The sequence below is a fragment of the Amblyraja radiata genome, chromosome 16 (genome assembly GCF_010909765.2).
Source record: "Amblyraja radiata isolate CabotCenter1 chromosome 16, sAmbRad1.1.pri, whole genome shotgun sequence".
Taxonomy (NCBI): Eukaryota; Metazoa; Chordata; class Chondrichthyes; order Rajiformes; family Rajidae; genus Amblyraja; species Amblyraja radiata.
In genome coordinates, this window is record NC_045971.1 from 1,360,088 (window position 1) to 1,388,025 (window position 27,938).

Sequence of the window (27,938 nt, forward strand, 5' to 3'; positions counted from 1 at the left end):
TGGACAAGAGCCTTTTGAAGTCAAAGTGCAGAAGTGAGGAGATTTTATTATGTTGGTCCTTTTCTAGACATTAATTTTACAGCTTAAAAACAATATTTGTCTTCAACTTTCGTCTACTAAAGTGTTTTCTTTCTCAGAATCCAGGAAATCAAGGATCTGTCTCCAAATTGTTAACTTGTCATTTAGCAAATTCTCAATTTCATAGTTTGTACATTAGTCTTCATCTTATTATGGAATGAGGTTTTAATTTGAAATATTGACTGTTTCTATCAGATTTTGAAAGGAAAAATGTTAATTTTCTAATTCGGGTTATGAAAACTATTGAATTCATAATCTTCATCGTGAAAATGTCTATCGTGTCAAATTCCTGAATTTGAAATTGTTTCTTTTCTTGGACACAGGGCCGAGTAGTAGAGAATATTTCTAAACGATGCGGTGGTTTTTTACGAAAACTTAGTCTGAGAGGATGCCTTGGAGTGGGAGACAACTCTTTACGGTAAACTTGTACATTAAAACTATTAGGTACACAAAAATGCTGGAGAAACTCAGCGGGTGCAGCAGCATCTATGGAGCGAAGGAGATAGGCAACGTTTCGGGCCAAAACCCTTCTTTACGTGTGTTGATATAGGACCATCCTTCCTGAATTATTTTAAATGATGGCCTAAAAAACGAGCTATGTTAAGACTGTTAAGGGATGATATACTGATTGGTTCTGGCTGGTGTTTTAGTTTTGTTGAAGGCACTCCCACTTTTCTTGCTCAAAACATGGATTCACGTATTTTGGTGCAAGTATGTTGGTTTAAAGGGGTGCATTTGCGCACATGCGGTATGCCTTGTAAACACAGCATTGAGTTTCCTGCAACTGAAATCCATGTTCTGATCTTTGAGGCTTCCTGGACAAATAACATCTAGAATTGTGAATGTGGTGACATTATTGGAAGAGACAGAGAGAGCTGAGTGTCTGCTGCTGCAGCCTTTCAGTAATAAGAGTGGGCCATTGAACTCTCTAAGCTTATTCATTCATTTAGATTATTCATTCATTTAGATCAAGGTTTATCTGGGGTTATGAAACAGAATTATCACGATTTCCATTCCTTTTTATGCTTCCTGATTTAGCGTAGCGTAGAGTTCCGGCCTTGCAGCTGCAGAGTCCTGGGTTTGATCCTGACTACGGATGTATGGAGTTTGTCCGTTCTCCTTGTGGCCGTGTGGGTATTGTCCCGGTGCTCTGGTTTCCTCCCACATTCCAGAGACGTGCGGGTTTGTAGGTTAACTGGCTTCTGTAAATTGTCCCTAGTGTGTAGGATAGAAATAGTCTGCGCAGGTGATCGCTAGTTAGTGCTTACTTGGTGGGCTGAAGGGCCTGTTTCCACAATCGAAACTAAACACCAAACTATACATCAATCTCATTGCACTGTATGTATATCGATGGATATTACCATTAAGGCAACACAACACAACACATAATGCTGTGAAATTTCCACCACCTCCCTCAACGGGATCCCACCACTCGCCACATTTTCCCAACTCCACCCCTTTCCGCCTTCCAAAGAGACCGTTCCCTCCGCAACTCCCTGGTTAACTCAACCCTTCCCACCCCCTCCCCAGGAACCTTCCCCTGCACCCGAAGAAGATGCAACATCTGTCGCTATACCTCCTCCCTCAACTTTGTCCAGGGACCCAGACAGTCCTTTCAGGTTAGGCAGAGGTTCCCTTGCACCTCCTCCAACCTCATCTACTGTCGTTTACCCCACGACAGAAGAGGGAGGAATTGTAGTTTGATAGCCACAGGGAAAAGGGATCTCCTGTGACGTTCCGTGCTGTATCTTGGTAACAAAAAGAGAACAAAGACTGACTTTGAACATACCTATGTTAATGGCTATTTGTGATAAATTTAGGGAAATAAAAGCCAGCTAGCCATGGCTAATTATCACTTCCAGTCCACAATACTCATTCCGCTTGATCATATATAGCTCTTAACCCTCGACTGATTAAACAATTGTACTCTGGCCATGCATGTTTGCCTCCTTTCATCTCTATGAAAGATTTTTGTAGTTTAACCATGTTGTGCATGCATGTTGCCTCCTAATGAAGGACCGTGTCAGCTTTTCATTATTGCTGCTCTGTGCGACAGTCTGCCAGACCGAATGTCCATGTGATATTTTGCCAATCAATGTTGACTGGTTTTAGTCATGAGGAGATGCATTTATTAGTTTTACATTTCAATTATCTTAACTGTACAATTTTACATCACAGTGTTGTAATGCAGTATGTGAACTAGCCTCAAGTCGTCTTGGTAATTGGTTAACCAGCGGAACTGGCAATTGAAGTCTGGTGACTCATTTATACTGGTTGTGGGAAAATAAATTAGGGGACGGCTCTGAATACTGTATGCAGCGCAGTGTCATTGAGGTGTTGTAGGTAGGTAAGGCAGGTTAGATGGTGGAGAGGGTGTTGTTGGTCCAATATGTTGCATGATCCTTCCAAATCACCTGAAAGTTAACCTGCAGAAAGAGCAAGCAACTAGAGAGGAAATATGGATGATGGTCCTTATTGGAAAATAATTTGAAGAGAAGATTAGGGATATTGTGCTCCAATTGGATAGGGCTCTGCTGAGACAATATCTGTAATATTGTCCAGGCCTAGTTTCTGTAAGAGCGATATAATTGATAATACAACAAAGATGTATTATCCATCATGATTCCTGGGATGATTGGTTTAGTAGAAAGTTTCTCTTTCTAATTTTGCATTGCAATTCAAAAGTGTAAGTTGTATCAACACTCTTTTGTTCCAGGACCTTTGCTCAGAATTGCAGGAATATCGAACAGTTAAATTTGAATGGATGCACAAAAATCACAGATGCGTAAGTAAAATTTAATAATTTGAAAATAATTTGCAGTCTTTGCTTTCTGTGAGCCTATGTAAATGAATGGTAAAAGTCATGAAATTAAGCTGCAATGAATGTTTGAAAGAGTGGAAAGTAAGGAAGTGATGGATGAATCAATAATAAGCTATTCCACTGATGCCATAATGGGCGGGGAATTTTCAAAGACGGCAGCATTTTGAATTTGATTTCCTGGTCCAACATCTACTGAAAGAAACAAATGAAGAAGCAACTTCTTTCTTATTATGTTTAGAATGTAGTCGGGGACAGTAAGACTGGTGGGAGAACTGGGAAGGGGGAAGGGATGGAGAGAGAGGGAAAGCAAAGGCTATTTGAAGTTAGAGAAGTCAATGTTCATACCGCTGGGGTGTAAGCTACCCAAGGTGTTGTTTCTCCAATTTGCGCTGGGCATCACTCTGACAATGGAGGAGGCCCAGGACAGAAAGGTCAGATTGGGAATGGGAGTTAAAGTGCTGAGTAACCGGGAGATGAGGTAGGTTAAGGCAGAGTGAGTGGAGGTGTTCAGCGAAACGATCGCCGAGCCTGCGCTTGGTCTCGCCGATGTACAGAAGTTGACACCTGGAACAGCGGATACATTAGATGAATTTGGAGGAGGTGCAAGTGAACCTCTGCCTCACCTGGAAAGACTGTTGGGATTTTTGGATGGAGTCGAGGGGGGAGGTAAATGGACAGGTGTTGCATCTCCTGCTGTTGCTGGGGAAAGTACCTGGGGACAGGGTAGTTTCGGTGGGAAGGGGCGAGTTGACCAGGGAGTTACGGAGGGAATGGTCTCTGCGGAAAGCAGAAAGGGGTGGAGATGGGAAGATAATGGCCAGTAGTGGGATCCCGTTGGAGGTGGTGAAAGTGTTGGAGAATTATATGCTGTATGTGATGGCTGATGGGGTGGAAGGTGAGGACAAGGGGGTCTCTGTCCTTGTTGCGAATGGGGGGGGAGGGGGAGCAAGAGCGGAGCTGCGGGATATCGAGGAGACCCTAGTGAGAGCCTCATCTATAATGAATGAGGACATCTCTGATGATCTAGTATGGAAAACCTCATCCTGGGGGCAGATGTGGAGTAGACTAAGGAATTGGGAGAAGGGGAGAGTCTTTACAGGAAGCAGGATGGGAAGACGTTTATATCGCATATGATAAGGCACAATGAAGTTATTTGCTTGCATACCCAAGATATGCAAATAGGGGCCACCTATGGCGCTGACAAAGTTACAAAGTACTCGGGGTCCTCCTTTGTTTTCCCAACAACAAGGGCAAAAAGAGAGAAGAATGAGATCCCTTTGACAGTCTTGTTGGAAAATTGGTATTGTGCGCTTAAAATGGATTCTTGATCATCTTTTGTTTTCTTGCTTTGTAGAACCTGTACTAGTCTAAGTAAATTTTGCTCGAAGCTAAGAAGTTTGGATCTAGCGTCATGCACGTCGATCACAAACTTTTCTTTGAAGGCTCTGAGGTGAGTTTTAATGATTGACCTTCCTGTTACCATGTTTACTTTGTTTCTTAAGGCCCTGTCCCACTTACGTGTCCTTGGCACGCAAATTATGCGACCTCGTGGTTGCGTTGAGGCGCACGGGCAACGTATGGCTGCGTGTGTTCGGTCCCACTTAGAAGCGCGTAGGGGTATGTAGTTGTGCACGACATCGCGCGGGACTCCGAAATTTTTGTAGTGAACGAAATCTTCGCGCGCCAACAGCCTGTCGCGGAACTGACGGCCAAAGTGGGACAGGCCCAAGACCTTGGCGTGATGCAACGTCTCACCTCCAACAGCAGCAGAAGCAGCCAAACGATCGCCGAACTCGGCCTGGGGCTCACGGTCGTTGCAGATCCGGATCCGCCCCCACTTCTACTCCCAGAGTGGGGCCAAGAAAATTGAAGATAGACACAAAATGCCGGAGTAACTCAGCGGGACCGGCAGCATCTCTGGAGAGAAGCAATGGGTGACGTTTCGGGTCAAGACCCTTCTTTTCAGACTGAAGAAGAGTCTCGACACGAAACATCACCCATTGCTTCTCTCCAGAGATGCCGCCGGTCCCGCTGAGTTACTCCAGCTTTGTGTCCATCTTCAAATTACGTCACGAGCTCCAGACGGCTGTGCGTACGCATGTAATCGCGCTCGAACTTCGCGGCTCAAGGACACGTAAGTGGGACAGGCCCTTTAAAGGATTTTGCAAGTTATCCGTGCCTTTAATCCCACATCTGTTCTTGCATTTAGCATTCCCATTCAGTAAATGAACGTAATGTTAGACATTCCACTGATTTAATGAATAATTATCAGTTGACTAATCTGATGGCATTTGCGTAATGGAACTATTGGTGTGAAATGGCTAAACTATTCTGAAGAGTAGCAATTTAACAGAAATTGTGTTCCCACAACTCATAAAATCGCCAACATGGAACAAAACAAAGCATTAAAAATCTCACTCACTTTATTTTGTGTTGGGAGTGAATATTCTTAAAATACTCAAGCACATGGCTAAATTTCCCCCTTTTAATCCAAACAAATAGGCTTGTTTATTTTTAGGAACATAGAAACATAGAAAATAGGTGCAGGAGGAGGCCATTCGGTCCCTCTCATCCTTCTAAACTCCAGTGAATACAAGCCTTGTCTTTTCAATCTTTCTTCATATGACAGTCTCGCCATCCCAGGGATCAATCTCGTGAACCTAGGCTGCACTGCCTCAATCACAAGGATGTCCTTCCTCAAATTAGGAGACCAAAACTGTACGCAATACTCCAGAGTGTTTTTAAACTACAAAAGGAAAGTATTGGAAGTCCTCTGCATCAGCAGAGAAAATAGATGTAAAAAGGTTTAAAGCAAGTTCAGAGAAGTGGAAATGGGGGAGCAGTGGCACGAATGAAAGGCAAAGTCAGTGATAAAGTAGGCAAGTGTTAACTATTGGTGCCACGAGTCTGCGCTGATCTTGGTGCCAATTTATAGTGCACGTCTGCCTGCACATGGTCAATATTCCTCCATTTTTTGTCTTTGTGTGTCTGTCTAAATGCTTCTTAAATGTTTCTGCTTCCCCCACTTTCTCAGGCAGTGTGTTCCTGACACTTGCCACTCTGTGTTTAAAAAAAAAAAAAAGCAACCTGCGTTGTAAATCTCTAAACTTTTGCCTTAAAGCTATGTTCTCTAGCATTTGAGATTTCCATCCTGGGGCAACTATTCTAATATTTATCTTATCTGTGCTTCCCATATTTTTTTTAACTTCTATCGGGTCTCCCGTAACTTCCGTGTGAAGAGGCCATGAAAGCCATTCTGAAAAATAGCAGCAAAATAAAAGCAACACTCGCATCAAGGATGGGCAATAAGTGCTTGTGCTATCACCAATGCCCACAGCAGGAGGCTGCAAAATCTTCCATCAACTGTGCAAACAACCTTGAAACTATCCATATTAAATGATCCCCACGGTTAGATTAAATACCGCGCTGACACTTTGATCATGTGCATTGATTTTAATATTTCTCTGAAACTGAAATTTTTAATTCTTCCCATAATTTCAGTTCCAATTCCTGGTTACTGCAGTGCTCTCTGGAGAGTGTTATTCCTTCCTTTGATAGTTTGTGTCACCTGGGAGTCATTTACAATAGATTTGCAAATAGACTGCAATAAATTTCTATTTTGCAAAGAAATAACATGGGATTTTTGTCAGCACAGCTGTAAAGGGCTATTTGACTTTGGAGCATTGCAAGCAGCAAAATTATATACGTGTGTGACTGGGCCACAGGGGAAATTAAACTTGCTCTGTCTGATTCCGGTTTATAGCTTCTTGCTGATCTCCAGTGCTATTCCTTGGTTAAGTTGATCATTACATTGGGTTGGAATTTGGCAAACTTTGGAGTTCTGGTCCAGATATGGAATTTTACTTGGGGTCACGTGAGTGACTACGTGAAGAACCCCGCTCGTGTACATGCGCATCATATCGCCGTTCACATTGCGAAGCACATGTCGCTGCTTGCCAGCGGTAAGTTTAAACTAAGAAGGTAAGGTTTCTGTTTCTTACCCGTCTTAGATTCCGTGCAGGGACCTCTTTTCAGAGGTTTCCTGTCGGTACTTCGCGAGGCCGACGAGGGAACCAGCTACGGGCTGTGGGGAGACCCCGGTTCCGACCGCGGAAGCGGGTAGCTGGTAAGTCAGGTCTGCGATTTTTAATTAGTGCTTAAAACACTGGGGAATATCCCAGTTGGGTTGCACTGCAGCAGCGGTAGAGTTGCTAACTTGCAGTGTCAGAGACCCGGGTAGCTACGGGTACTGTTTGAATTTAAATGTTAAATTCTCAGAGGACAATGTGGGTTCCTCGGGAGGCTCCATTTAAAGAACGGTCAGCCCTAGTACCGTCAGGGTTCCCCTCCGGTAAAATATACAGATGCTGGGGTTCCCGGGGAAGGGAAATCCAGCAGCAATGCGGCTCCCAGACCGCAGTGGTCCCAGGATATGGGATCAAACTAACCTCAACGGTCAGCATTAGTTCTGGGAGGGTTCCCCTCTGGTAAGGTATAAAAATTTGGAGATTGGTTAGGATGAAGGTACTAATGGAGAGGATGTTCCATCTAGACACACTAGGGAGTTGTATCAGCGTGGGCCTATGGGAGAGCCCGCGCCAGCAGCGCCTGGGAACACGGCTGCTTGATGCCTAGTCTATGGCAGCATGGGCCTATGGGAGAGCCCGCGCCAGCAGCACTTTGGAACACGGCTGCTTACTTTGGATGCCTAGTCTATGGCAGCGTGGGCCTATGGGAGAGCCCGCGCCAGCAGCGCCTGGGAACAGGGCTGCTTGATGCCTAGTCTATGGCAGCGTGGGCCTATGGGAGAGCTCGCGCCAGCAGCGCCTTGGAACAGGCCTGCTTGAGGTAGATGCCTAGTCTATGGCAGCGTAGGCGTATGGGAGAGCCCGCGCCAGCAGCGCCTTGGAACAGGCCTGCTTGAGGTAGATGCCTAGTCTATGGCAGCGTAGGCGTATGGAAGAGCCAGCGCCAGCAGCACCTTTGGACAGGGCTGTTTCATGGTGATGCCTAGGCTAATGGCAGCGTTGGCCTAATGGGGGAGCCCGCGCCAGCAGCGCCTTGTAACAGGGCTGCTTAATGCCTCTCTTTTTTGGAGTAGGGAGTATGCCGGGTCAGTACAAATCTGACGCCGAGTTTGAGGGTTGAGCTGTGGAGCATACTCAAGGGATAAAGGGCATGTGTCAGAAGTACCATGCCTGGCAGCAAGGTTTGCCATCCCAACACAATGCAGTGAACACTGCTCAGGGGGACATTAGAGACAGCCGCTGAATCTACTATTCAGGTAAGACCCATTCAACAGGAAAAACCTGGAGGACGAAGCACAAGCTGTTGGACCAGTCAAGGCCAACAACGAGCAAAGCTTCATTGCATCGGCAGTAAGTGGTTCACTGAAGCTGGTGGCTGCATGAAAGCGGGCCAGAGGCTCCATGTACTCTGCCAGTTCTACTCTGCAACTAAGGACCACTTACAAGTTGGTAAGATTTACACTTGATTGCACAATACACGAATGATTAAGACATAATCATCTCCTTAGGGGCATCTAACCATGTAAAGCAGGTTGGAATTGGGCCAGAATTGTGTTTTGAGGCAGACTCATTATTTTGGCCAGGATTGCCTTTGAAACAGGCTTGGTATAATGGTCAGAGTAGTCCATAGTTGGGGTCAGAATTGTATTATGGCCAGGATTGTCTTGCAAGACAGGCTCGGAAATTGGGCCAGAGTTGTCATTTAAGACAGGCACAAAATGATGACAGGAGTGGCCTGGTCATTATGAAAGATGGCTAATTAACAACTGATTTTCATAGGGTGTTCCCATTTACAGGGATCATTGGAGATATTTGGAGTCTCAAACTATATTTAAGAAATTGGGCTCTTCTATACAGTTAAATTCAGTTGTTACCAAATAGACTTGTTGGTCATTGGGATTTACCTTTGACTATTAATTGGCCTATGACGCCACCCTGGGCAACAGATTGCAGTTAATAGAAATCTGTAACAGCCTTGTGGTTAGAATCAGCCGCTACTCATTAAGACTAATTGGCAATATATAGCTGTGATTCAGCTGTGCAAGTGGGAACTTTGACATCATGCTAAATGGCAAACTGTAAAGTGCCATGTAGGTAATTGTTAATACACTGACACTATTACTACTGCTGCTGCTGACAAATTCATTTCACTTGCACTTATGTGCAATGTGAGGAATAAAACTATTATATTGTATTGTACTAACTGAAGCTACAAAAGTCACTATGATGTACAAACAGTATGCATCAGTTGGTCAGTAAATATTACAGTTATATTGCAAAAATAAGGCTAATGGCCTAACGTAGGGTATTGCGAAGGTCATCTCCAGTTTGGATGTGGAGGAGATTTGTATGATTTATCAATTCTTCAGTTTATTGGTATCAACTATTTATAGACCCTACATGCATTCGATGGGTTAAAGAGTAACTGAGCGAATATGCATATTCTGCATGCTCAATTTCAGGTTGATACACTATGATGGAGGCATACGTTGGTCACATGGGTGCAATCAAGTTAAAGTAAAATATCCTGTAATGGTTTTACCTAATTTAATTTGCCACAGGTGTATTATCAAGTACAGATCATGACAACACAGAATGGGTGTTGGACCACATAGTATTCATGATTTTGGGTTAAATGGAACACTGTATATTGATATGTTGCTGTCATGCTTTTTCACAGGTCGCAAAAGTATGTGGCATAACAGTGGCGAAAGATACATTCTCGCTACAAGGAGGAGGAATGGTTTATATCTTCCTCCATTTTGCCTCGTCAGTCGGGTCTTCAAATAAAGTCATCAAGATCCCGCCTTAGGTTTCCTACTGTCTGATTGGCCTATGCAGCTTAAATTCCCAATTTGTCGGGAATAATAAGACAACCTTATAAGAGGCTATGGCTCGGGAAATCAGCCGTTGCATGTTAAAATCAATTTATGCTCTGCAGTATCTGAATAGACTGCCCTACGGCTGGAGTTGGCACACTTACCCTTGTATGGGGTCACTCCAGAGTGCTGAGATAGCACCAAAAAAGGGAAAAGCAGTACATTTCTTTGCAGGAAATGGGAAGTGTTGTTTAATGCTTACGTTCCATTTAAAACGGTACAGACTACTGACGTCTTGGAGTTCATTTTAATTGGTCTTTTGACAATAATTTAAATGTTAGGGCCATTAACGGTGTCAACGTGTTTTCCCCATCATATTTACTGCAGCAAACGGGACTCACTCTGTCGGGTTCACCCCGGATATCGAGTTTGTAAAGGATATCTTTAACACAAGTTCTCCCAGGAGGAGAATCCCAGTAAGGGATACTGACATTGTGTTAACACTATTCCACAAGAGGGCTCCAGTTACATCCTTGAGTTTGGCTGGCTCTCATAAGCTAGTTGTCCTACTGGCGCTGGTTTAGCGCAACAAGTTCAGTCGCTACATATTGCGAAGGGACAGGATGATTACATCTGTAAATAAAACATAATATTTTATGTTTATAATTACTTAAGCACAGGTCTCAGAATAGTTCAAGGCATACCCAGGGACCTTTGGCTATGTGAGGGCACACATATACAACTATATGTCAAGGTCACCAAGAGCTTTTTCAAGGCTCTGAACTTGCAATGCTTGTTAGTACACAAAAAACGTTATAAAACGTATCCGGTCAGACGATTTCCAGGGATAAAACGGGGTTGATCGATGCAGGAGTAGATACTGATTCCAGATGTCACTGCACCAGGGCTGCTGCTACATCGGCAGCAAGGGTTATTGACGTTCCGTTGGATCACATCCTGACAGCTGCAGCATGGTAAAACACGAACGGGTTTTCCAAACATTTTGTAATAACCCAATGCCAGACCAAAGGTATTTGTCAACTCTATTTTACGTTTTATTTATTTATAGTTCCACCCGGGAGGTGTTACTATGATTATTACTTCATTAACAGCATCAGCATGTTCTAAATCAATGTCATGACTGTATGCATTATGAATGTTTTTCCCTCATTTGTCAATGAAGCAGTTGTGATTGTGTAGACTCGTTTCTCACGGCATGAAATCACAGAGCTTTGAAATCTTCACGTGACTCCGAAGTAACATTGATTGATTGATTGATTGATTATACCTTTAATAATCCTTTACAGGAAATTACAGTGCCACGACAGCTTCAAGACAGACATAACACCACACATTTCCTCAAATAGCTTCCATACTTAATAAGTTAAAATACAATGAATGGAAAAAAGTGCAGTTATTTATGCGCATTATATACGCATAGTAAGCAACATAGTAAGATTAAACGAGAACTTACCAGTTTGAAGTTTGATCTTCCATTGATCTTTATGAGAGCTCCCAGCCCTCATAAAGGTCATCTGGTAGTTCTAGTCTTCTCTCAGCTTACTATTATACTTCAGTCACTATTATCTGTGATTTCACACCGCTGCTTTGAAGATTGACGCGCATGCGCACGAGCGGGGTTCTTCACGTAGTTCCTCATCGTAACTCCTCATAAAATAAAGATCAAACTTCAAACTGGTAAGTTCTCGTTTAACCTTACTATTCTCAAACTCACCCATGGATCACCTAGGCGTGCCTCGATACTGGACTCCAGTGGTGAAACACACACTCGCTGAATTCCCTTATTTTAGAGAATTGCCACCCATGCCTGCATGAGGTTAGACCTAGTAGTAATGAATCTATTATTAACATCCATTACGCACAAGGTAGGATGACATTCCTTGTCAAATTGTGCCTTGTTTATATTGGTGGGGAAAAGAATCAATATAACCTGCATTTGGTCTATAATTTGATACGATGATATACTAAGGGTTTGGATTAACTTGGCTCTCATGGCTTGTAAAGCTATTGGTCTCTCTTTATTGCTACATGCTGTAAATACTTGCCCCATGTCCATTGATTGTGGTTGTTAAAGTTTCAAAGTAAGTCTTGCTTTTACCAATGTCATTATTGCTGTTTTCTTTAATTTATTGCGATCTTTCACTTTGCACAAGAGCCTCACTCAGTTGAAACTCTGATTAGAGTATGTATTACAACTCAATAATCAGCCCGAAGATAGACACAAAATGCTGGAGTAACTCAGCGGGACAGGCAGCATCCCTGGAGAGAAGGAATGGGTGACGTTTGGGGTCAAGACCCTTCTTCAGAGGAGGAGATGCTGCCTGTTCCGCTGAGTTACTTCAGCATTCTGTTTCTATCTTCGGTGTAAACCAGCATCTGCAGTTCCTTTCTACACATCAATACGCAACCCACTCCGCTGGTGAATATTGATTGCGGGATGTTTTGCTTGTATGGTTTAAGTTAGAAGCACGCTTTTTTCACCATTGTTAAATTGTTTATTTTCAGTGAGGGATGTCCGCTTCTAGAACAGTTGAATATATCCTGGTGTGATCAGGTAACAAAGGATGGAATTCAAGCACTGGTGAGGGGCTGCGGTGGACTGAAGGCTCTGTTTCTGAAAGGATGCACACAGGTCGGCACGTGATTTATCATGTACATAGAGCATGCTATATGACTTGCAGCCAATCCTGCTGCAAAAAAATAATTCAGACTGACAATAATCGATAATTGTTCTTTCACCTTTGGGATCCACATTGTTCCTGTTGATATTGTGCTTGTGATTTATAACAAGATGATGGAAGCAAACCAGTTTTGCAAGTAACTGTTGTATTTTTTTAAAATATAACTGCAAATGCTTTAAAAAGCAAAAATCGAACATGGTGGGTATTGTTGCAGATATAATTTTTGACACGGCTAATTAAACGCTGAAAAGACCACATTTTATGGTATGCTACTTTATAATCTTCACCTTCACAATCCTCACTCGCTGTCCATTAGAGCCGGTTTGTCAGTGGTGATATTAGGAGGATTACCGAGGCAAATGGAGTCGAGGCTGAATAGGCTGACTAATGGTTTCATTTTAAATTGTCATTTATGCAAAATGTGAATTCATGCATTGACCACTATTGTCATTTACTGAAGTCTACTTCCTCAATTAGGTGCTTGTACTTAAAATATTCACTCAGGCGTTTATTTAACGTTAAATTGAAATTCCACTTTCCCAGTATTGGTATAAAGTTTCACTTGGAGCGGAATTACAGCTGAAAGATATAAGCACCTTAATCTAGGGTCATGGCCATCGCAACACTCGAGTGTAGTGAAGTATGACTTCCTCGAGCTAAGAACCTCCTTAGAATCATGTCACGTTTACACTTGTTTTTAGTGTTGATGTACTGCTGAAATGGCTTCATGCCAGTTGCACCTCACCGCTGACTATCTTGCTTGGGTGGAACTATTACTGGACTAATGAAAAACTGTTCGAACCACATTTCCTCCACTCCAGAACCAAGGACATCTCAAACTTAGTCGCCTTTGTGTAGGTGGTACTGTTGCAGACAAGGGGGCAGAGCTTCAAATCATCATTGACTCGTGCATTTAGCATTGGAGGATGGGCCTTGCACTCAACACCAGTAAGACAGAGGTCCCCTACCAACCTGCTACCGTACTGCACCATCCTCCTACTATAAAGTTCATGGGACACTCGGACCACTTCTCCATCTTAGGAGCCACCTCACAATAAAGTCTATGTGCCAGTGCAGCCTTTAACTGAAAAAAAAGCTGTTTCAAGTTCAAAATGTTTGAATTTCAGAGTTTCTAAGTTTGAATTTCAAAGTCAAAACCAGTGCATCATAATTGATAGGCAGTAATGATTCTGTCTTCCTGTGTGCTTCCAAGACTTGGATCTCCAATAGCAGGCACTGGAAAGATGCCACTTCTGCTGTCATTGCAACGTTCCAAATTCATGAAAGTTAACTAACCAAAGTCATTGTGAGAAAGAGAACTCGGCATGGAGCCCCCAGATGAACTCATTCAGCTGTCTTGGGCAAGCCATGGTGTTTACAGGACTGACAAACGACTCCCGAGAGAGAAGTTTTACCATGAAGTTCATCATAGGGAGAGATTACCAGGTGGACAGAGGAAAACATTCAAAGATACTCCGAAAGCCTCCTCGATGGAGGTGAGAGGCAGTAGGGGTGTTTGGCAGAGAAATGCAACATTCCACTGATTTCTACACTAGTGAAGTAACTTTCTGGACGGCACTGATAATCTGGGGATCATGCATCAAGACTGCACAGAAGACCAGTGTAAATGGCAGAATGGGTGCATCATCCTCCATAAGACCAGTCACCTATCCCGTCAGGCATCTCTTGACCCATCTGTGGTGGTGATATTGGCCTCGTTAAAGCAAGTTATCATTGATCTTGAGGGACAATAACAACATTTGAAAGACGCTTGGACAGGTACTTGGATAGGAAAGGTTTAGAAAGATATGGACCAAATGCAAGTAAAATGGGACTAGCGTAGCTGGGGCATCCTGGTTGGCATGAATGAGATGGCCCGAAGGGCCTGTTTCCATGATGTATGGCTCTGTGACTCAAAGATGGACACCATGATGCATCTGAGTGTTCCATTTTGTTGATATTCCAATGATTTTTTATCTAAACCGCCAATATTACAGTTCAAGATTCAATTTAAATTGTCACATGTACCAATTAAGGTACAATAAAATTTGAGTTGCCATACAGCCATACAAAGTAAAAAGCAAAAATACAGACTGCTGGCGAGGCGGCCATTACGGGCAGCACCGGTGATTCTCTTTATGAGGAAAAAAGATTTCTAGCAGAAAATGTTCGGAATATTTGGGCCAGGCCACATCTGTGGAAGAAGAACCAGTGCTCCCTGCATCTCAAAGTGTTCTGATGCCATATTTAGTTTAGTTGTGTCTAACAATGCAACAGAATCTTGAATATACAGCATTGAAGGTTGGATCCAGTAATGACTGAATTGGTATGTCTACCACTTTAATGTATGGTTAACACTAATTTCCTTATATTAATCTGTGAGTTTTGAAATAACTTGTACTTGCTTTCTGCACACAGCTTGAAGATGAAGCTTTGAAGTACATTGGTGCTCACTGTCCCGAGCTGGTCACTCTGAACCTTCAGACTTGCTCTGTAAGTGAAACTGATGGGAAAGTGAAAACTGCTTGTAAAAACATTAAAAAACAAATGATGCTAAACATTGCTAAGTCTCTGTGGATTTCAGAGGAGCAAAATACTTTAAATACAAGTGCAAGGAATATTATTTCAAAGCTGCACCCATATTTTATGGAGCATAGGTTACATTGATAATCTGAATGTAGACAAAAATGCTGGAGAAACTCAGCGGGTGAGGCAGCATCTATGGAGCGAAGGAATAGGTGATGTTTCGGGTCGAGACCCTTCAAGATTTGTTCAAAAACCCAGATAATTCGCACTATTCTGCCTCAAAGTTTGGACAATTAGACCCACATTAATGATTGTTCAGCTGTGACGAGGTCTTGCCCTCTTAGTCAGAAAGCCTGTTTCTGTTAGAAATTATTTTCCTTCAATTATTTCCCCTCCATTGCCTTGGTAGGAACCATTATTTGGTGCCTGGGAAGTGGGAGGTGTGGGGTGGGAGGAATTCCTAAGGGTGAAAATGACTCTTGGGTTCTTTGCCCAACTAGTGTATGAGCTTAGTACTCACACGAGTCTACCGGCTGGTTCTATAACAACATAGGGCAAGTTGACCAGGCCATTTCTTATTCTCAGCTGGCAATTTGTGCTGATTTCAATAGTTGTTGCTTGTTCAAGAAAGAGTTAAAACATATTTTCTATAGAACAGAGAAAAGTATAGCAAAGGAACAAGCCCTTCAGCCCATAATGTCTCTGCCTAACATGTTGCTAAACTATACTAATTTCACCTGCCTGTGCATGATCCATATCCCACCATTCTCTGCATATTCATGTGCCTGTCTGAAATAATTCCTCCACCACTACTGCACTTCCAGGCAATCACCCACTGTTTACAAATAAAATTGCCCTACTTGTCTCCTTTAAACTTTGCTACTCTTATGCCCCTGTCCCACTTAGGAAACCAGAACGGAAACCTCTGGAGACTTTGCGCCCCACCCAAGGTTTCTGTGCGGTTCCCGGAGGTTTTTGTCAGTCTTCCTACCTGCTTCCACTACCTGCAACCTCCGACAACCACCTGCAACCTCCGGGAACCGCACGGAAACCTTGGGTGGGGCGCAAAGTCTCCAGAGGTTTCCGTTCAGGTTTCCTAAGTGGGACAGGGGCATTACTTTAAAGCTATGCCTTCTAGTCTTTGACAGTTCCACCCTGGGGAAAAGGTTCTGACTGTCTACCCTATCTATGCCTCACACAATTATCTATACTTCTATCTATCTGGTCACCCCTCTGCCTACTTTCTCACCTGTTACCCAATCTCCAGTGCCATAAATACACACTTTGGTTATGTTACTGGTGTAGTAATCTAGAACCTCTGATGTCCCTCGGACTATTGCTGGCTTTACCTTGCACTAAACGTTATTCCCTTATGTATCTGTACAATGTAAATGGATCGATTGTAATCATGTATTGTCTTTTGCCTGACTGGTCAGCACGCAACAAAAAGCTTTTCACTGTACCTCGGTACACGTGACAATTAACTAAACTGAATTGCACTAGAATCCTAGATGTAATCCAAAACACATTCCAACCCCATGACTGCAGCCAAAGAATTTAAACTTATATAGCTAAATAAATTTAGAATATAAAGATAGTAATCAGTAGGTTTTGAAACTATTGATTGTCCTAAAAATCCATCTTGTTCACTTCAAGAAGGACATCTGCAATGCTTAAACATTTTAGGCCTTTTTGTTACTCTAGATTGTTTAGTTTAGAGATACAGCATGGAAACAGACCCTTCGGCCCATCGAGTCCGCACCGACCAGCGATCCCCGCACACTTATACTATCCTACACACACACACACAATGGACAATTTACACTTATACCATGCCAATTAACCTACAAACCTGTACGTCTTAGGAGTGTGGGTGGGAACCGAAGATCTTGGAGAAAACCTTCGCGGTCACGGGGAGAACGTACAAACTCCGTACTGACTGTACAAAATCCGTAGTCTGGATTGAAACCGGGTCTACGGCGCTGCAAGGCAGCATCCTACTGCTGGAACACAACTGACTGACAAGTTAGTCAGATCAGCAGTGGTTAATGGTGGATAATAAATGTCAACCTTGCTTAGAATTGAATGAAATGCACAATAATGATTGTCTCTGCATTGGCTGTGAGAATTGCTGTGCAGCTCCTGGTATTCACAGACAACCATAAACCCTAATAGCAGTTGAGGAGGCCATTCATTTCATCTCGTCTGGGGCTTCTCAGTATAGTATTGACAGTCCCATTTCCTCACTTTTTCCCAAAAGTCCCACAAAATATTTTTCCTTGAGGACTTGCACAATACCTCTTTGAAAGCCTTGACTATCCATTTCAACAGCTTCTGCAGGCTAAGAGTTCCAGATCATAACTACTCTGACAGAAGCAGATCAGATCTGAACAAGATCTTGGGAAGTAGTGTGGATCACACAATCCCTCAACTCTGCTCTTTCCTACATTATGATCATGGCTGATACGATCTTTGGCTTCTCTCTACATTCCTGTCATCTGAGACATAAGCAAGCCAAAGGGTTCTACTTCAGCTTTTTAACAAACAGATATCGTTGATATTACAATATGTAAGCATACTTTTCATAATCCTTTATAGCTGCACTACTTTTAGCGAATTGCATAAATATTATAAATAGTGGAGCTGCTGAACAATAAACTATCCAGGTTGCTACCTTGAAACATGTAGGTGAAAGTATTTCTTTCCTTCACCCTCAACGTAAAAAACGATATAAATGCCATATTCTCCAACCACTGAACATTGCAGTAATCTATTTGAAGCACAAATTGAATCATTTCAAATCTGCTTCCAAATCTTCAAGCTCTTAAATTTCTTAGTCTGTGAGGCCCATCTGATGCTTGATCTTTTTTTTGTTATGAATGTGTAATCGCAGTTTACTGTGCGTGCAATCCTCCAACTGAGTATAATTTGTGTTACCAAGTCTTGTCATTGTATGAATGTCATAATATTTTAGTTCTCATTACCAGTGGGAAGATCAAAGCACTTGGCAGTAATAAAAACGTGTTTTACCCAACACATCTGCATATAATTCCTTGAATTCCTTGCCCACTTCAACCACTCTCCTCCATTCTCATTTACCTGGAGGAAAGGTTATAACTTTGACTAATGAGATCAGCTGCATTTCAAACCTTTTAAAGTGTAGTTTTAGGGGATGGAGGTCTGTAAAGTCCATTTAATGTTTCTCTCCCAGCTCCATGATTCTTCTCTCCTCTGTTCTGCCCGCTTTATTTAATTTCCTTTTGTCTATCTCTAACATTGTGTGCTGTCCAAAGGGGGGATGCTTTATTCCTCTGGAATCTGACAGTCAAGAAGTGAACGGAAATGGCCACGTTGTACTGCTGTTTTATTTTCCCTCCAGTGAGTGACGATCAGGAAGCTGTTGAACCACCTGTGGCGCAGCATTGCATCACATGACCACCTCAAATATCCCTATAAAATTTTACTTTCGTTGTGATTTTCTTTTGCAGCAGATCACAGACGAGGGGCTGATAACGATTTGCAGAGGATGCCATAAACTGCAGTCACTCTGTGTCTCTGGCTGTAGTAACATCACTGATGCTATTTTGAATGCATTGGGACAGAATTGCATTCGACTTAGGTAGGCATGAAGCAGTGGCCACTTCTGTGTGTACATGGCTGAGGTGTGACTAATATGTTATACTTCCTTGCATACTTGCCTCCATTCTCTGGCAACCATTTTCACTGGCATGTAGGGAGTTTGTCAGCTGTGTGCATTGAACATGACTTGCATCATGAAAAGAGAATACGGAAAGACTGATCTTACTGTTACACTATACGATAGATTCTTGTTTTAAACTGAAGATTCCAGAAAGAATATTATACTAACTCTGACGAGTACAGCTTTATCCGACAGGATAAAAAACGCATTACTGTTATTAATTTAACTGTTATTTCTTGAAGCAAGGAGGCTTAAATTAAGGACAAAGTAAAGAAAACGACTTATTTATCATTTTTTATTGTTATCATTTATTATTGTTGCCAATTATCTGGCAATTTGACAAACATCTCAGTCCCCATTATCGCAGTAGACAATTTTTAATAAATGGTACATGCTTCTCTTGTGTGTGTGTGTGTGAGTATATATGATGATCCAAACTGTCCAACAGATATCAAAGGATAAAGCGGTGAGATTGCTGGACAAATATTTACTACTTTAATGACTTCTGATTTTATTTTTCAGAATATTAGAGATTGCTAGATGTTCGCAGTTAACAGATGTGGGATTCACCACGTTAGCCCGAGTAAGTGCACCAATAACCTGGCAGCCACCTTGTGCACTGAATTGATATTTTGCAAGGCTGGAGGGTAATTGTCTTGCTCATGACGAGTGCACAGTCTAGCAGAGTACGTCAAGTCAACTGAGGTCACAAAGACTTTTTTGTTTTGAAGCGTTTATAACAAGAGCATTGTTGAAATCAATCAACCTTGGAGTAAAGTATTGCGGTTGGCAATTTGTGCCAAACTATTTCCAGGGAGGAGTGGTGAAAAATGTGAATCAATTAACGATACTGCTTCTGCAGCTTATATAAAGCTTTAGTGCAGATCAGGGCTTTTTGCTGAAATTCAGCTTTGATAAAATAAGTCCAGATGCCAATTCCACAAAAGATATAACTTGTAGCCAAAACGAAGCTGAGCAGTATGAGAGAGGTAATTAGAAAATTTATATATATATATCCTGTTGTTCTTTGCAGAATTGCCATGAGCTTGAGAAGATGGACCTGGAAGAGTGTGTTCAGGTGAATGTTATCTTAGTAATGTTTTTACTTTCTTTGGTCTTTATAACGAATGGTGGATATATTTTTAAAGCAGAAATTACCCAGCAGATCTGGCAGCATCTGTGGTGTTGAAAGAAAAACACAGTTAATGTTTCAGGTTGAAACCCTCCAGTGATTAATCATGTTATGTCAGATTTTGGTATTGACCATCCTTTAACACCAGGTTTTAACGCGAAGATGATGTTAAATATGAACCTAAGTTTGCTTCCATGGAAAAAAGCTGAGAATATGAAATCCCAACCAGAAGTGCCAACTACCAAGTTCATGTCAGGAGCAGAATTAGGCCATTCCGCCCATCGAGTCTACTCCACCATTCAATCATGGCTGTTCTATCTTTCCCTCTCAAACCCATTGTCCTGCTTTCTCCACACCATTTCTAATCAAGAAATTGTCAATCTCCACTTTAAAAATACCCCCCGACTTGGCCTCCACAGCTAACTGTGGTAATGAATTCCACAGATTCACCACCCTCTGACTAAATTCGGAATTCCGTATCCGACCTTTCTGTCCTGGGCCTCCTCCATGGCCAGAGTGAGCACCACCGGAAATTGGAGGAGCAGCACCTCGTATTCCGCTTGGGCAGTTTGCCCCTTGCGGCATAAACATTGGCTTCTCCAATTTCCGGTAGCCCTTGCTGTCTCCTCCCCTTCTCAGCTCTCCCTCAGCCCTGTGGCTCATCCTCTTCCTTTATCTTTCCTTCTCCCCCCCCCCCCCACCCTACATCAGTCTGAAGAAGGGTTTTGGCCCGAAACGTTGCCTATTTCCTTCGCTCCATAGATGCTGCTGCACCCGCTGAGTTTCTCCAGCACTTTTGTCTACCTTCGATTTTCCAGCATCTGCAGTTCCTTCTTAAATACTGTTATCAGATACTATGGGACCATGAAGCTTATCCCAAAGAAACAGATAATGGGCTGGAGTGCGCTGACTTTTAGCTGCCGGTTGCATTGAGTAATGCTAGTATCACACGTATCAGTGCAGAAGTACTGACTCCCTAAACAGCACGTCGTCCATGTGATCGAAGATAGGTGCAAAGTGCTGGAGTAGCTCAGCCGGTCAGGCAGCATCTTGGGAGAAAAAGGATGGGTTGTCCAGATTAACCAGCATGTGCAGTTCCTTTCAAAATATACATTTTGATTGCTTAATTCCTTGAGTTGAGATTCCAGTATTACTCTTTGGCCTCTCAAAGCTGATATATGGTGCAGTCTTGTTCATTTCAATTGATTTGAACAGGTTGAATGCACACTACCTTTTCCCAGAGTTGGAATCAAAAACTAGGGGATATAATTTTAAGGTGAGGGAGCAAGATTTAATAGGAACCAGAAGGGTAATTTTTCTTTACACAAAGGGTGGTGGATATATAGTTCGAACTGCCCAAGGTGGTAGTTGAGGCAGGTACTATCATAACGTTCAAGAGCCATTTGTACAGGCACATAGATAGGATCGGTTTTGAGGGTTATATAGGCCAAGTGCAGGCAAGTGGAACGAGTGTAGATGGGGTCTCTAGGTCGGTGTGGGCAAATTGGGCGAAAGGGCCTGTTTCCACGTCGTATGACTGACTATGACTGTCTGTCATAACCTTGGTATCTATTACTTTTCCTAGAAAAAAAATGGATATAGTTTTGTAGCTTGTGATACTTTTTATATTAAAATAAGTCTGTTTATTTCCAAGAAAAGGCAGGCTCTTCAGTTCATTGTGGCTTTTGATATTTATCTTGTATTCATCACAAAAGTCACATTTTGGTTGAATGGCGTGGTTGGGTTTTAATTTTGGAAAGTGACAAAATGGCTCACCATTAGCTCAGTGGAAAAACAAACACTTCAGTGAAATCTATAGAACTATGTGAAATTCTGTTTAAACACTTCATATCTTTTCGTTTCTTTAACACAATGTGAAACACTTCATATCTTTTCGTTTCTTTAACACACTTGTGCACTAAAGCTGTTAATTGAATTTGCAGCTTGTCATGTGTGCCCTGTAACAATGAGTTTATTTTTCCTATACTCTTTCCCTTTCCTGAAGATGGTGACTCTTGAATAAGTTTGTACTTCATGAGTTCCTGTCTAAGATCTATGACTCAGATTATTCTTTCCATAAGATTTTGAGGCAGTGTGAGTTTTCATCAGCTAAAGACATCAACTCTAAACTGTTGTTTAATGTGCCCCCTCTAATTGGAAATTTGGTAGCTAAAACCTGGACATCCTTAAAGTATATAATGGCAATGGGAGGCTGCTGCCTATGCACCTTATGCTTGTATACTCTGTTTAGGCATAGACTGAATACTTTTCTATCATATCATAATGGCATGTAAGTATATTAATACTCCAAGTTATGGTAGCCAAATTATTGCAGTTTTACCTTCCTATCTCATAGGAAGGCCGTGGCAGCTATTTATTTGAACTGCTGATGCAATATATCTATAGTAACCCATATTCAGTTATTTTCTTATTTTTCTCTTGCAGATTACAGACAATACTTTAATACAGCTTTCTATTTACTGTCCACGGCTCCAAGTGTTGGTGAGTAGAAACAGGGAGCAAGTAGTGACCGTGTCAACAAACATTGTGCTGGGGGAATTCAGTGGGTAACACAGCCTCTGTGGGGTAAAGGAATGGTTGGCATTTTGGGTCAAAACCCTGCATCAGGATTCCTTCCACTCACCTAGTCATGCTCCCACCCCACCACAGCTGAGTTCCTCCAACAGATTGGTTGTTGCTCCAGATTCCAAACATCTATATTCTCTTGTGTCCCCATTCACCGTGTCGTGTCTCGTCACTATTCAGTTTGGTTCTGACTCCCTCTTACTGCAAAACTTCAATCACTGATCATGTCCTTGCTGAATGGACAGCTTTAGACTTTAGAGATATAGCGTGGAAACAGGCTCTTGGGCCCACTGAGTCCGTGCCCACAAGCGATCACTCTTACTTACACTAGCACTATCCTACACACTGGGGACAATTTACAGAAGTCAATGAACCTACCAAGCCTGTATGTCATTGGGATGTGGGAGGAAACCGGAGCACCTGGAGAAAACCCACGGGGTCACGGAGAACGTACCAACTCTGTAAAGACAGCACCCATGGCCAGGATCGGAACCGGGTCGCTTGTGCTGTAAGGCAGCAACTACACTGCTGTGCAGTTGTTATCCGGGCCCAGTGTTTCTTGAGTTTCAGATTTCTACTACTCTGAAAGAAAATGGGTCTGATATAATTCCTAATGAACCGATCTGTAATTTTGAGCCAAGGACTCTTGTTCCCGGTTTGCTATTGTAAAAGATAGTTAACACCTACCTTTTGCTTGCCAACTGCTTTGATCATCAAAGTTTGATGATGTTGATCGGCAAATATCTGGCATCTGTTGTCATTTGCATTCTGACCAAATAACATGTAAAGAGTTGGATCCTCGAACAATTACTTTGTTTAAAAGATAGATAGTTAAGTAAATTAGTGGGAGGGGGGTGGGGGGTTCTCTCCATTTGAAAGTTGACAAAATGTTTGCCATTTATTAGTTCTGTTTGACTCCTTTGCCTTTTTTTCTTGCCTCTGCCTGCATTCTTTCCCCTGAAATATATTTGATGGCTCCTCCATTGTGTGAAACTGTTTGAGAGAGAACATAAGCTTCCAGCGACTTATCAAGCAAAGACCACATTACCAACTGGGCTGTGGGCTTGCTGGTCTAACCTTTGTGAATCCACTGTTTAAGAAAGAACTGCAGATGCTGGAAAAATCGAAGGTAGACAAAAATGCTGGAGAAACTCAGCGGGTGAGGCAGCATCTATGGAGCGAAGGAATAGGTGACGTTTCGGGTCGAGACCCTTCTTCAGACTGATGCAGGGCCTCGCCCCGAAACATCACCTATTCCTTCGCTCCATAGATGCTGCCTCGCCCGCTGAGTTTCTCCAGCATTTTTGTCTACCTTTGTAAACCCACTGGTACTTTAAGCTGTTTTGCCAAATACATTGAAGTACTCTCAACCTGAAATATGAACACGTCTGCCTTTTGTGTCCAAATTAGTTCATATATCAACCAATCAGCAGAAATTGAATCTCCAATTCTTCACTGACAACCTATGCTTAAACTCTGTAAATGGAGACAAATATATACTCATAAGTAATATATACTTCAAGAAATATACATTTCAAGAAATATATTACAAAACCCCCAATTACTGTAAATTTGTCTATTTTAAGAAATATTTTTCTTTGCTGTCCCTCTAATTTTGTTCCGCTTTATAGTTTTGTTCTTGTGGTCATGTTTGTCAAATGCACCCTTTTGTGCAGTTTTTCTGATCTCAGTTTTCCTAATCACTTGCTTTTCTATGGCTCACGGTTTTTCTCAGCTGCTGAGTTTTAGAATCTGATGTCTGCTCTTCCCCGTGGACAACAACTGCCGGAAGGCAGAACGTTCTGAACTGTTTGGAGTGTGACTAAACATCCTTTGCAGGAAACCTTCATTTGGTAGAAAAACAAGTCTCAGATTGTAGAAGAAAACTATTATTTCTGCAGTAAAGGAGCTTGCGCTTTGGGGGACAAGATTTAGAAGTCAATTCAAATCCTAAATGTTAAATCCTTCCTGGCCGTATCCCATTAACATCCATTCCAGGCCTCAAACAGGCCAGTATTCCACTGAAATACACAGACCACCCCCTTCTCTTGCTACCTGAATCCCACTCTCTGAATTCCTTCCCTGATTCCATCTGCCTCACCTCTATTCCTCAACTCTTCTTTTCAACTCCTTTTAGAATGATCATGCTTTCACTTGAGAGTTGCAGTTGCAGCACAGAAGCAGGCCCTCTGGCCCACTAAGTCAGCCCCAACCAGTAATCACCCGTACACTAACCTACACACACTAGGGACAATTTCTACAACTTACCAAAGCCAATTAGCCAACAAACCTGTGCATCTTTGGAGTGCGGGAGGAAACCGGAGCATCCGGAGAAAGCCCACACAGTCGCAGGGAGAACATACAGACAGCACCTGTAGTCAGGATCGAACCCGGGTCCCTGGCGCTGTAAGGCAGCAACTCTACCGCTGCGCTACTGTGCTGCCCCAATTCAATTCCTGCTCTAATCTGTTTTCTCATTCCATTTGCTTTCTGGAACTTATGTTGAAAACATTGAATATAAGTTGTTCACAGCGCAATTTTCCCCTCTGCAGAGTTTGTCTCACTGTGAATTGATCACTGACGACGGTATCCGCCATCTTGGGAACGGGGCCTGTGCTCATGACAGATTGGAAGTGATAGAATTGGATAACTGCCCGCTGATCACAGACGCCTCGCTGGAGCATCTAAAGAACTGTCACAGTCTGGAGAGGATAGAGCTGTACGATTGTCAACAGATAACACGTGCTGGGATCAAGAGACTCCGAGTAAGCATGTTGTTCTGTCCAAGTGATTGGACTTCTACTTATGTCTATCTTAGAGTATGGGTGCTGTCCATCCAGTTATAACGTCCCAATCCGTCCTCCAGCTGTTAATTGATGTGTTGGAGATACGAAAAGGGGGAGGTTGTAGTTGTAGATGGTTGTGTGAAAGGAGTTTTATCTGAACACTGCAAATAATTGTCTGAGTTGAGCAATATAAATGAAAGAAGTCAAAATGGTGGGAGTCGAGGGCAAACCAGTATCTTAATACTTCACAAATTAACGGATCAGAAATAAATTGAAGTAAATATTTCATATCACTTAAGAGCCTGTTCCACTTACGTGATTTTTTTCGGCGACTTGCCGACACCGTCATAGTCACAGCAGGTCGCCGAAAATGTTAAAAATCCAGCGGCGACCAGAAAAAGGTACGACTCTTTGGGCGACTACTCACGACCATACAGGCCCTGTCACCCTGTGACTATGATGGGTGCCAACAAGTTGCCGGAAAAAACACATGCGTGGGACATGCCTTTAAGTGACTAACATTGGCCCAGACATTGTTGGTCAAAGAGTCAGTTTCTGTACTTTACTGTTCTATGCTCAATCGGATAGTGACACTCATCTGCAACAAGGCAGGTAAGAGAGCTTATACTATATATTTTTAAAAGAACTACTTGAATTTATGTAGCAACTTTAACATTGCAAAATGCCTCGGGGCATCTAGTTAACAAAATTTAAAGTGAATTAGGACTGGTCAGAGTTAGGGTTCGAAGGAGCTTTGTGTAGAAATGTGAAAAGGGGAAAATAAGTGTGGGAGTGGGCCATTCAGCCCTTCAAGCTTGTGTTGCCATTCAGTATGATTGTGGCTGGTCCTCCATCACATTTCTTATGTCCCCCCCCTATGCTTTTTGTGTCTAGATACCTATCATCACCTTGTATACACCAAGCAACAATGCCTTTTGTGGCAGAGACATTTTTCTCTGTTCAATCTGAAATGTCTTGCAAGTGTGTGAATGTGCATATAATATACAAATTAACTGGTAACATTGGGATTTAAAGGATATGTTTGGGAAAGGCTGTGGCAATTTTTTGTACCTGCCTGATTTGTGGTTTAGGTTTATTATTGGCACGTGTGCTGAGGTGCAGCGAAAAGCTTTGCTTTGCGTACTATCCGATCAGCTATACTTTACATAATTATAATCAAGGCAAACTCAAGTACAATGGACAGAGGAAAGGGGAAGATGCAGTGTGCAGACTATAGTTCACAACATTGTAGCACATCAGTTCCATAGATTAAGTCCAATGTCCACAATGAGGTAGAGGTGAATCGGACAGTACCCTAGTTATGGAAGATCAACCTGATGACATGGGAGAAGAAGCGGTTTCTGCATCTGGTGGTGCATGCTTTCAAGCTTCTGTACCTTGTGCTGGACGGGTACTGGAAGGAGGAACGAATGGGGGTGGGACAAGTTGTTGCTAATGTTGGCTGATTTATTGGCACAAGTTTGATCCGTCCCTTTTCTCTTTAATTGCAGACTCACTTACCCAACATCAAAGTCCATGCCTACTTTGCTCCAGTGACACCTCCTGCATCAGTGAGTGGTGGTCGTCAGCGTTTCTGCAAGTGCTGCATTGTTCTATGACACCAACTTTGTCCTGCCCAAATCTATTTAAATAGCATTGCAATGGAGGCGATTGAACACGTCGTCAGTGGCGATCCTGGTGCATTGTGAGACTGTATAGTAAGGGCTGTCCAATCACTGTGGCTATGACTGATCGCATGGTTACCAGGCAGCACCTGTGATGCCCATGTCTGTGGGTGCAGATATGTAGTAGTCCCATCACTGTATGATTCAATTCAGATTCTCCCAACAACACGGATAATTTATTTTTTTGGATTTTTGAGGGGAAAGAAAATTAGATTCCATGTGTTGCAGTGGGGGAAATTCTTTACATACCCGCTCGAGAAAAATGTAATGCAACCTGCCAACACACACGTACTGTGAGACACAACCACATTATACTGTGCACTAACCCTTTTGCCCACTATTCTTTCTGCATGGAAAAGGAAGGGAATTGTAACATGGAATTTGTGGCACGTTGGCCTGTGAAAGCTTTGCACAAGAGTTTCTTCTTGGTCCAAACCGACTGCATATCTGTCATTCCTTCCCTGGAAAAGAGGCTACCAGCTGGCATTTTAGGCTCTGCAGCTCACTATTTCTGCTGTCTTGCACAGTTTGGCCTGTGCTACGGTCCTGCATCCTGTAGCATCAAGGTCATTTGTTTTCTTCTTGAGATACGCTGAATATTTTTGTTTCTTGTGAAATGTTTGAGTCAATGGTCTCTCCGCCCGAACGCACGGAGTACGGTTCCTCAGGTTAATGGATGCCTGTCCACTGTGACCATATGATGACATTGGTGTATCGAGCATAATTAGGGTTTGGGGTGGGTGCAGTGCAATATGATGCATTCTGTCACAATTCTATCTTCATTTGTCCTATTTAGGTAGAATTGATGGATAGAAATTTAGATCAGGAGCCCAAGTTGAAATTCCATTCAATGATTGTTTAGTTAATTATATAAACCCCCTTTAACCTGGCTGATGTTGGAAGACTGAGTGCAGGTGAGGAATCATATACCTGGTTGGATAAACTTACTGGACCATGGGAGAACTGATAGGGTTTTCTCTTTGCTTGTTTACAAGAATGGGTGGATTTTTTTTATAAGCCCTGTTACCTTATTGTGCAATACAGTCAGTTCATGATACATCTTAACCCTGTGTGT

At 42.5% G+C, this 27,938-nt stretch overlaps 1 protein-coding gene across 4 annotated transcripts in view; it reads left to right on the forward strand.

The window, feature by feature from the left end:
* Positions 1 to 27,540, forward strand: part of fbxl20 (F-box and leucine rich repeat protein 20) — a 108,433-nt gene extending 80,893 nt beyond the window's left edge. For 3 of the 4 annotated variants that reach the window (XM_033034860.1, XM_033034858.1, XM_033034861.1), the window contains exons 5-15: positions 402 to 496; positions 2,795 to 2,863; positions 4,254 to 4,349; positions 12,273 to 12,399; positions 14,867 to 14,941; positions 18,463 to 18,593; positions 19,197 to 19,257; positions 19,708 to 19,752; positions 22,252 to 22,308; positions 24,945 to 25,157; positions 26,690 to 27,540. In XM_033034860.1, the coding sequence (XP_032890751.1) occupies positions 402 to 496; positions 2,795 to 2,863; positions 4,254 to 4,349; positions 12,273 to 12,399; positions 14,867 to 14,941; positions 18,463 to 18,593; positions 19,197 to 19,257; positions 19,708 to 19,752; positions 22,252 to 22,308; positions 24,945 to 25,157; positions 26,690 to 26,797 (1,077 nt within the window). In that variant the 3' untranslated portion in view covers positions 26,798 to 27,540. The remainder of the gene's footprint in view (positions 1 to 401; positions 497 to 2,794; positions 2,864 to 4,253; positions 4,350 to 12,272; positions 12,400 to 14,866; positions 14,942 to 18,462; positions 18,594 to 19,196; positions 19,258 to 19,707; positions 19,753 to 22,251; positions 22,309 to 24,944; positions 25,158 to 26,689) is intronic. The other variant, XM_033034859.1, reaches the window with a different exon arrangement.
* Positions 27,541 to 27,938: the final 398 nt, after the last annotated feature.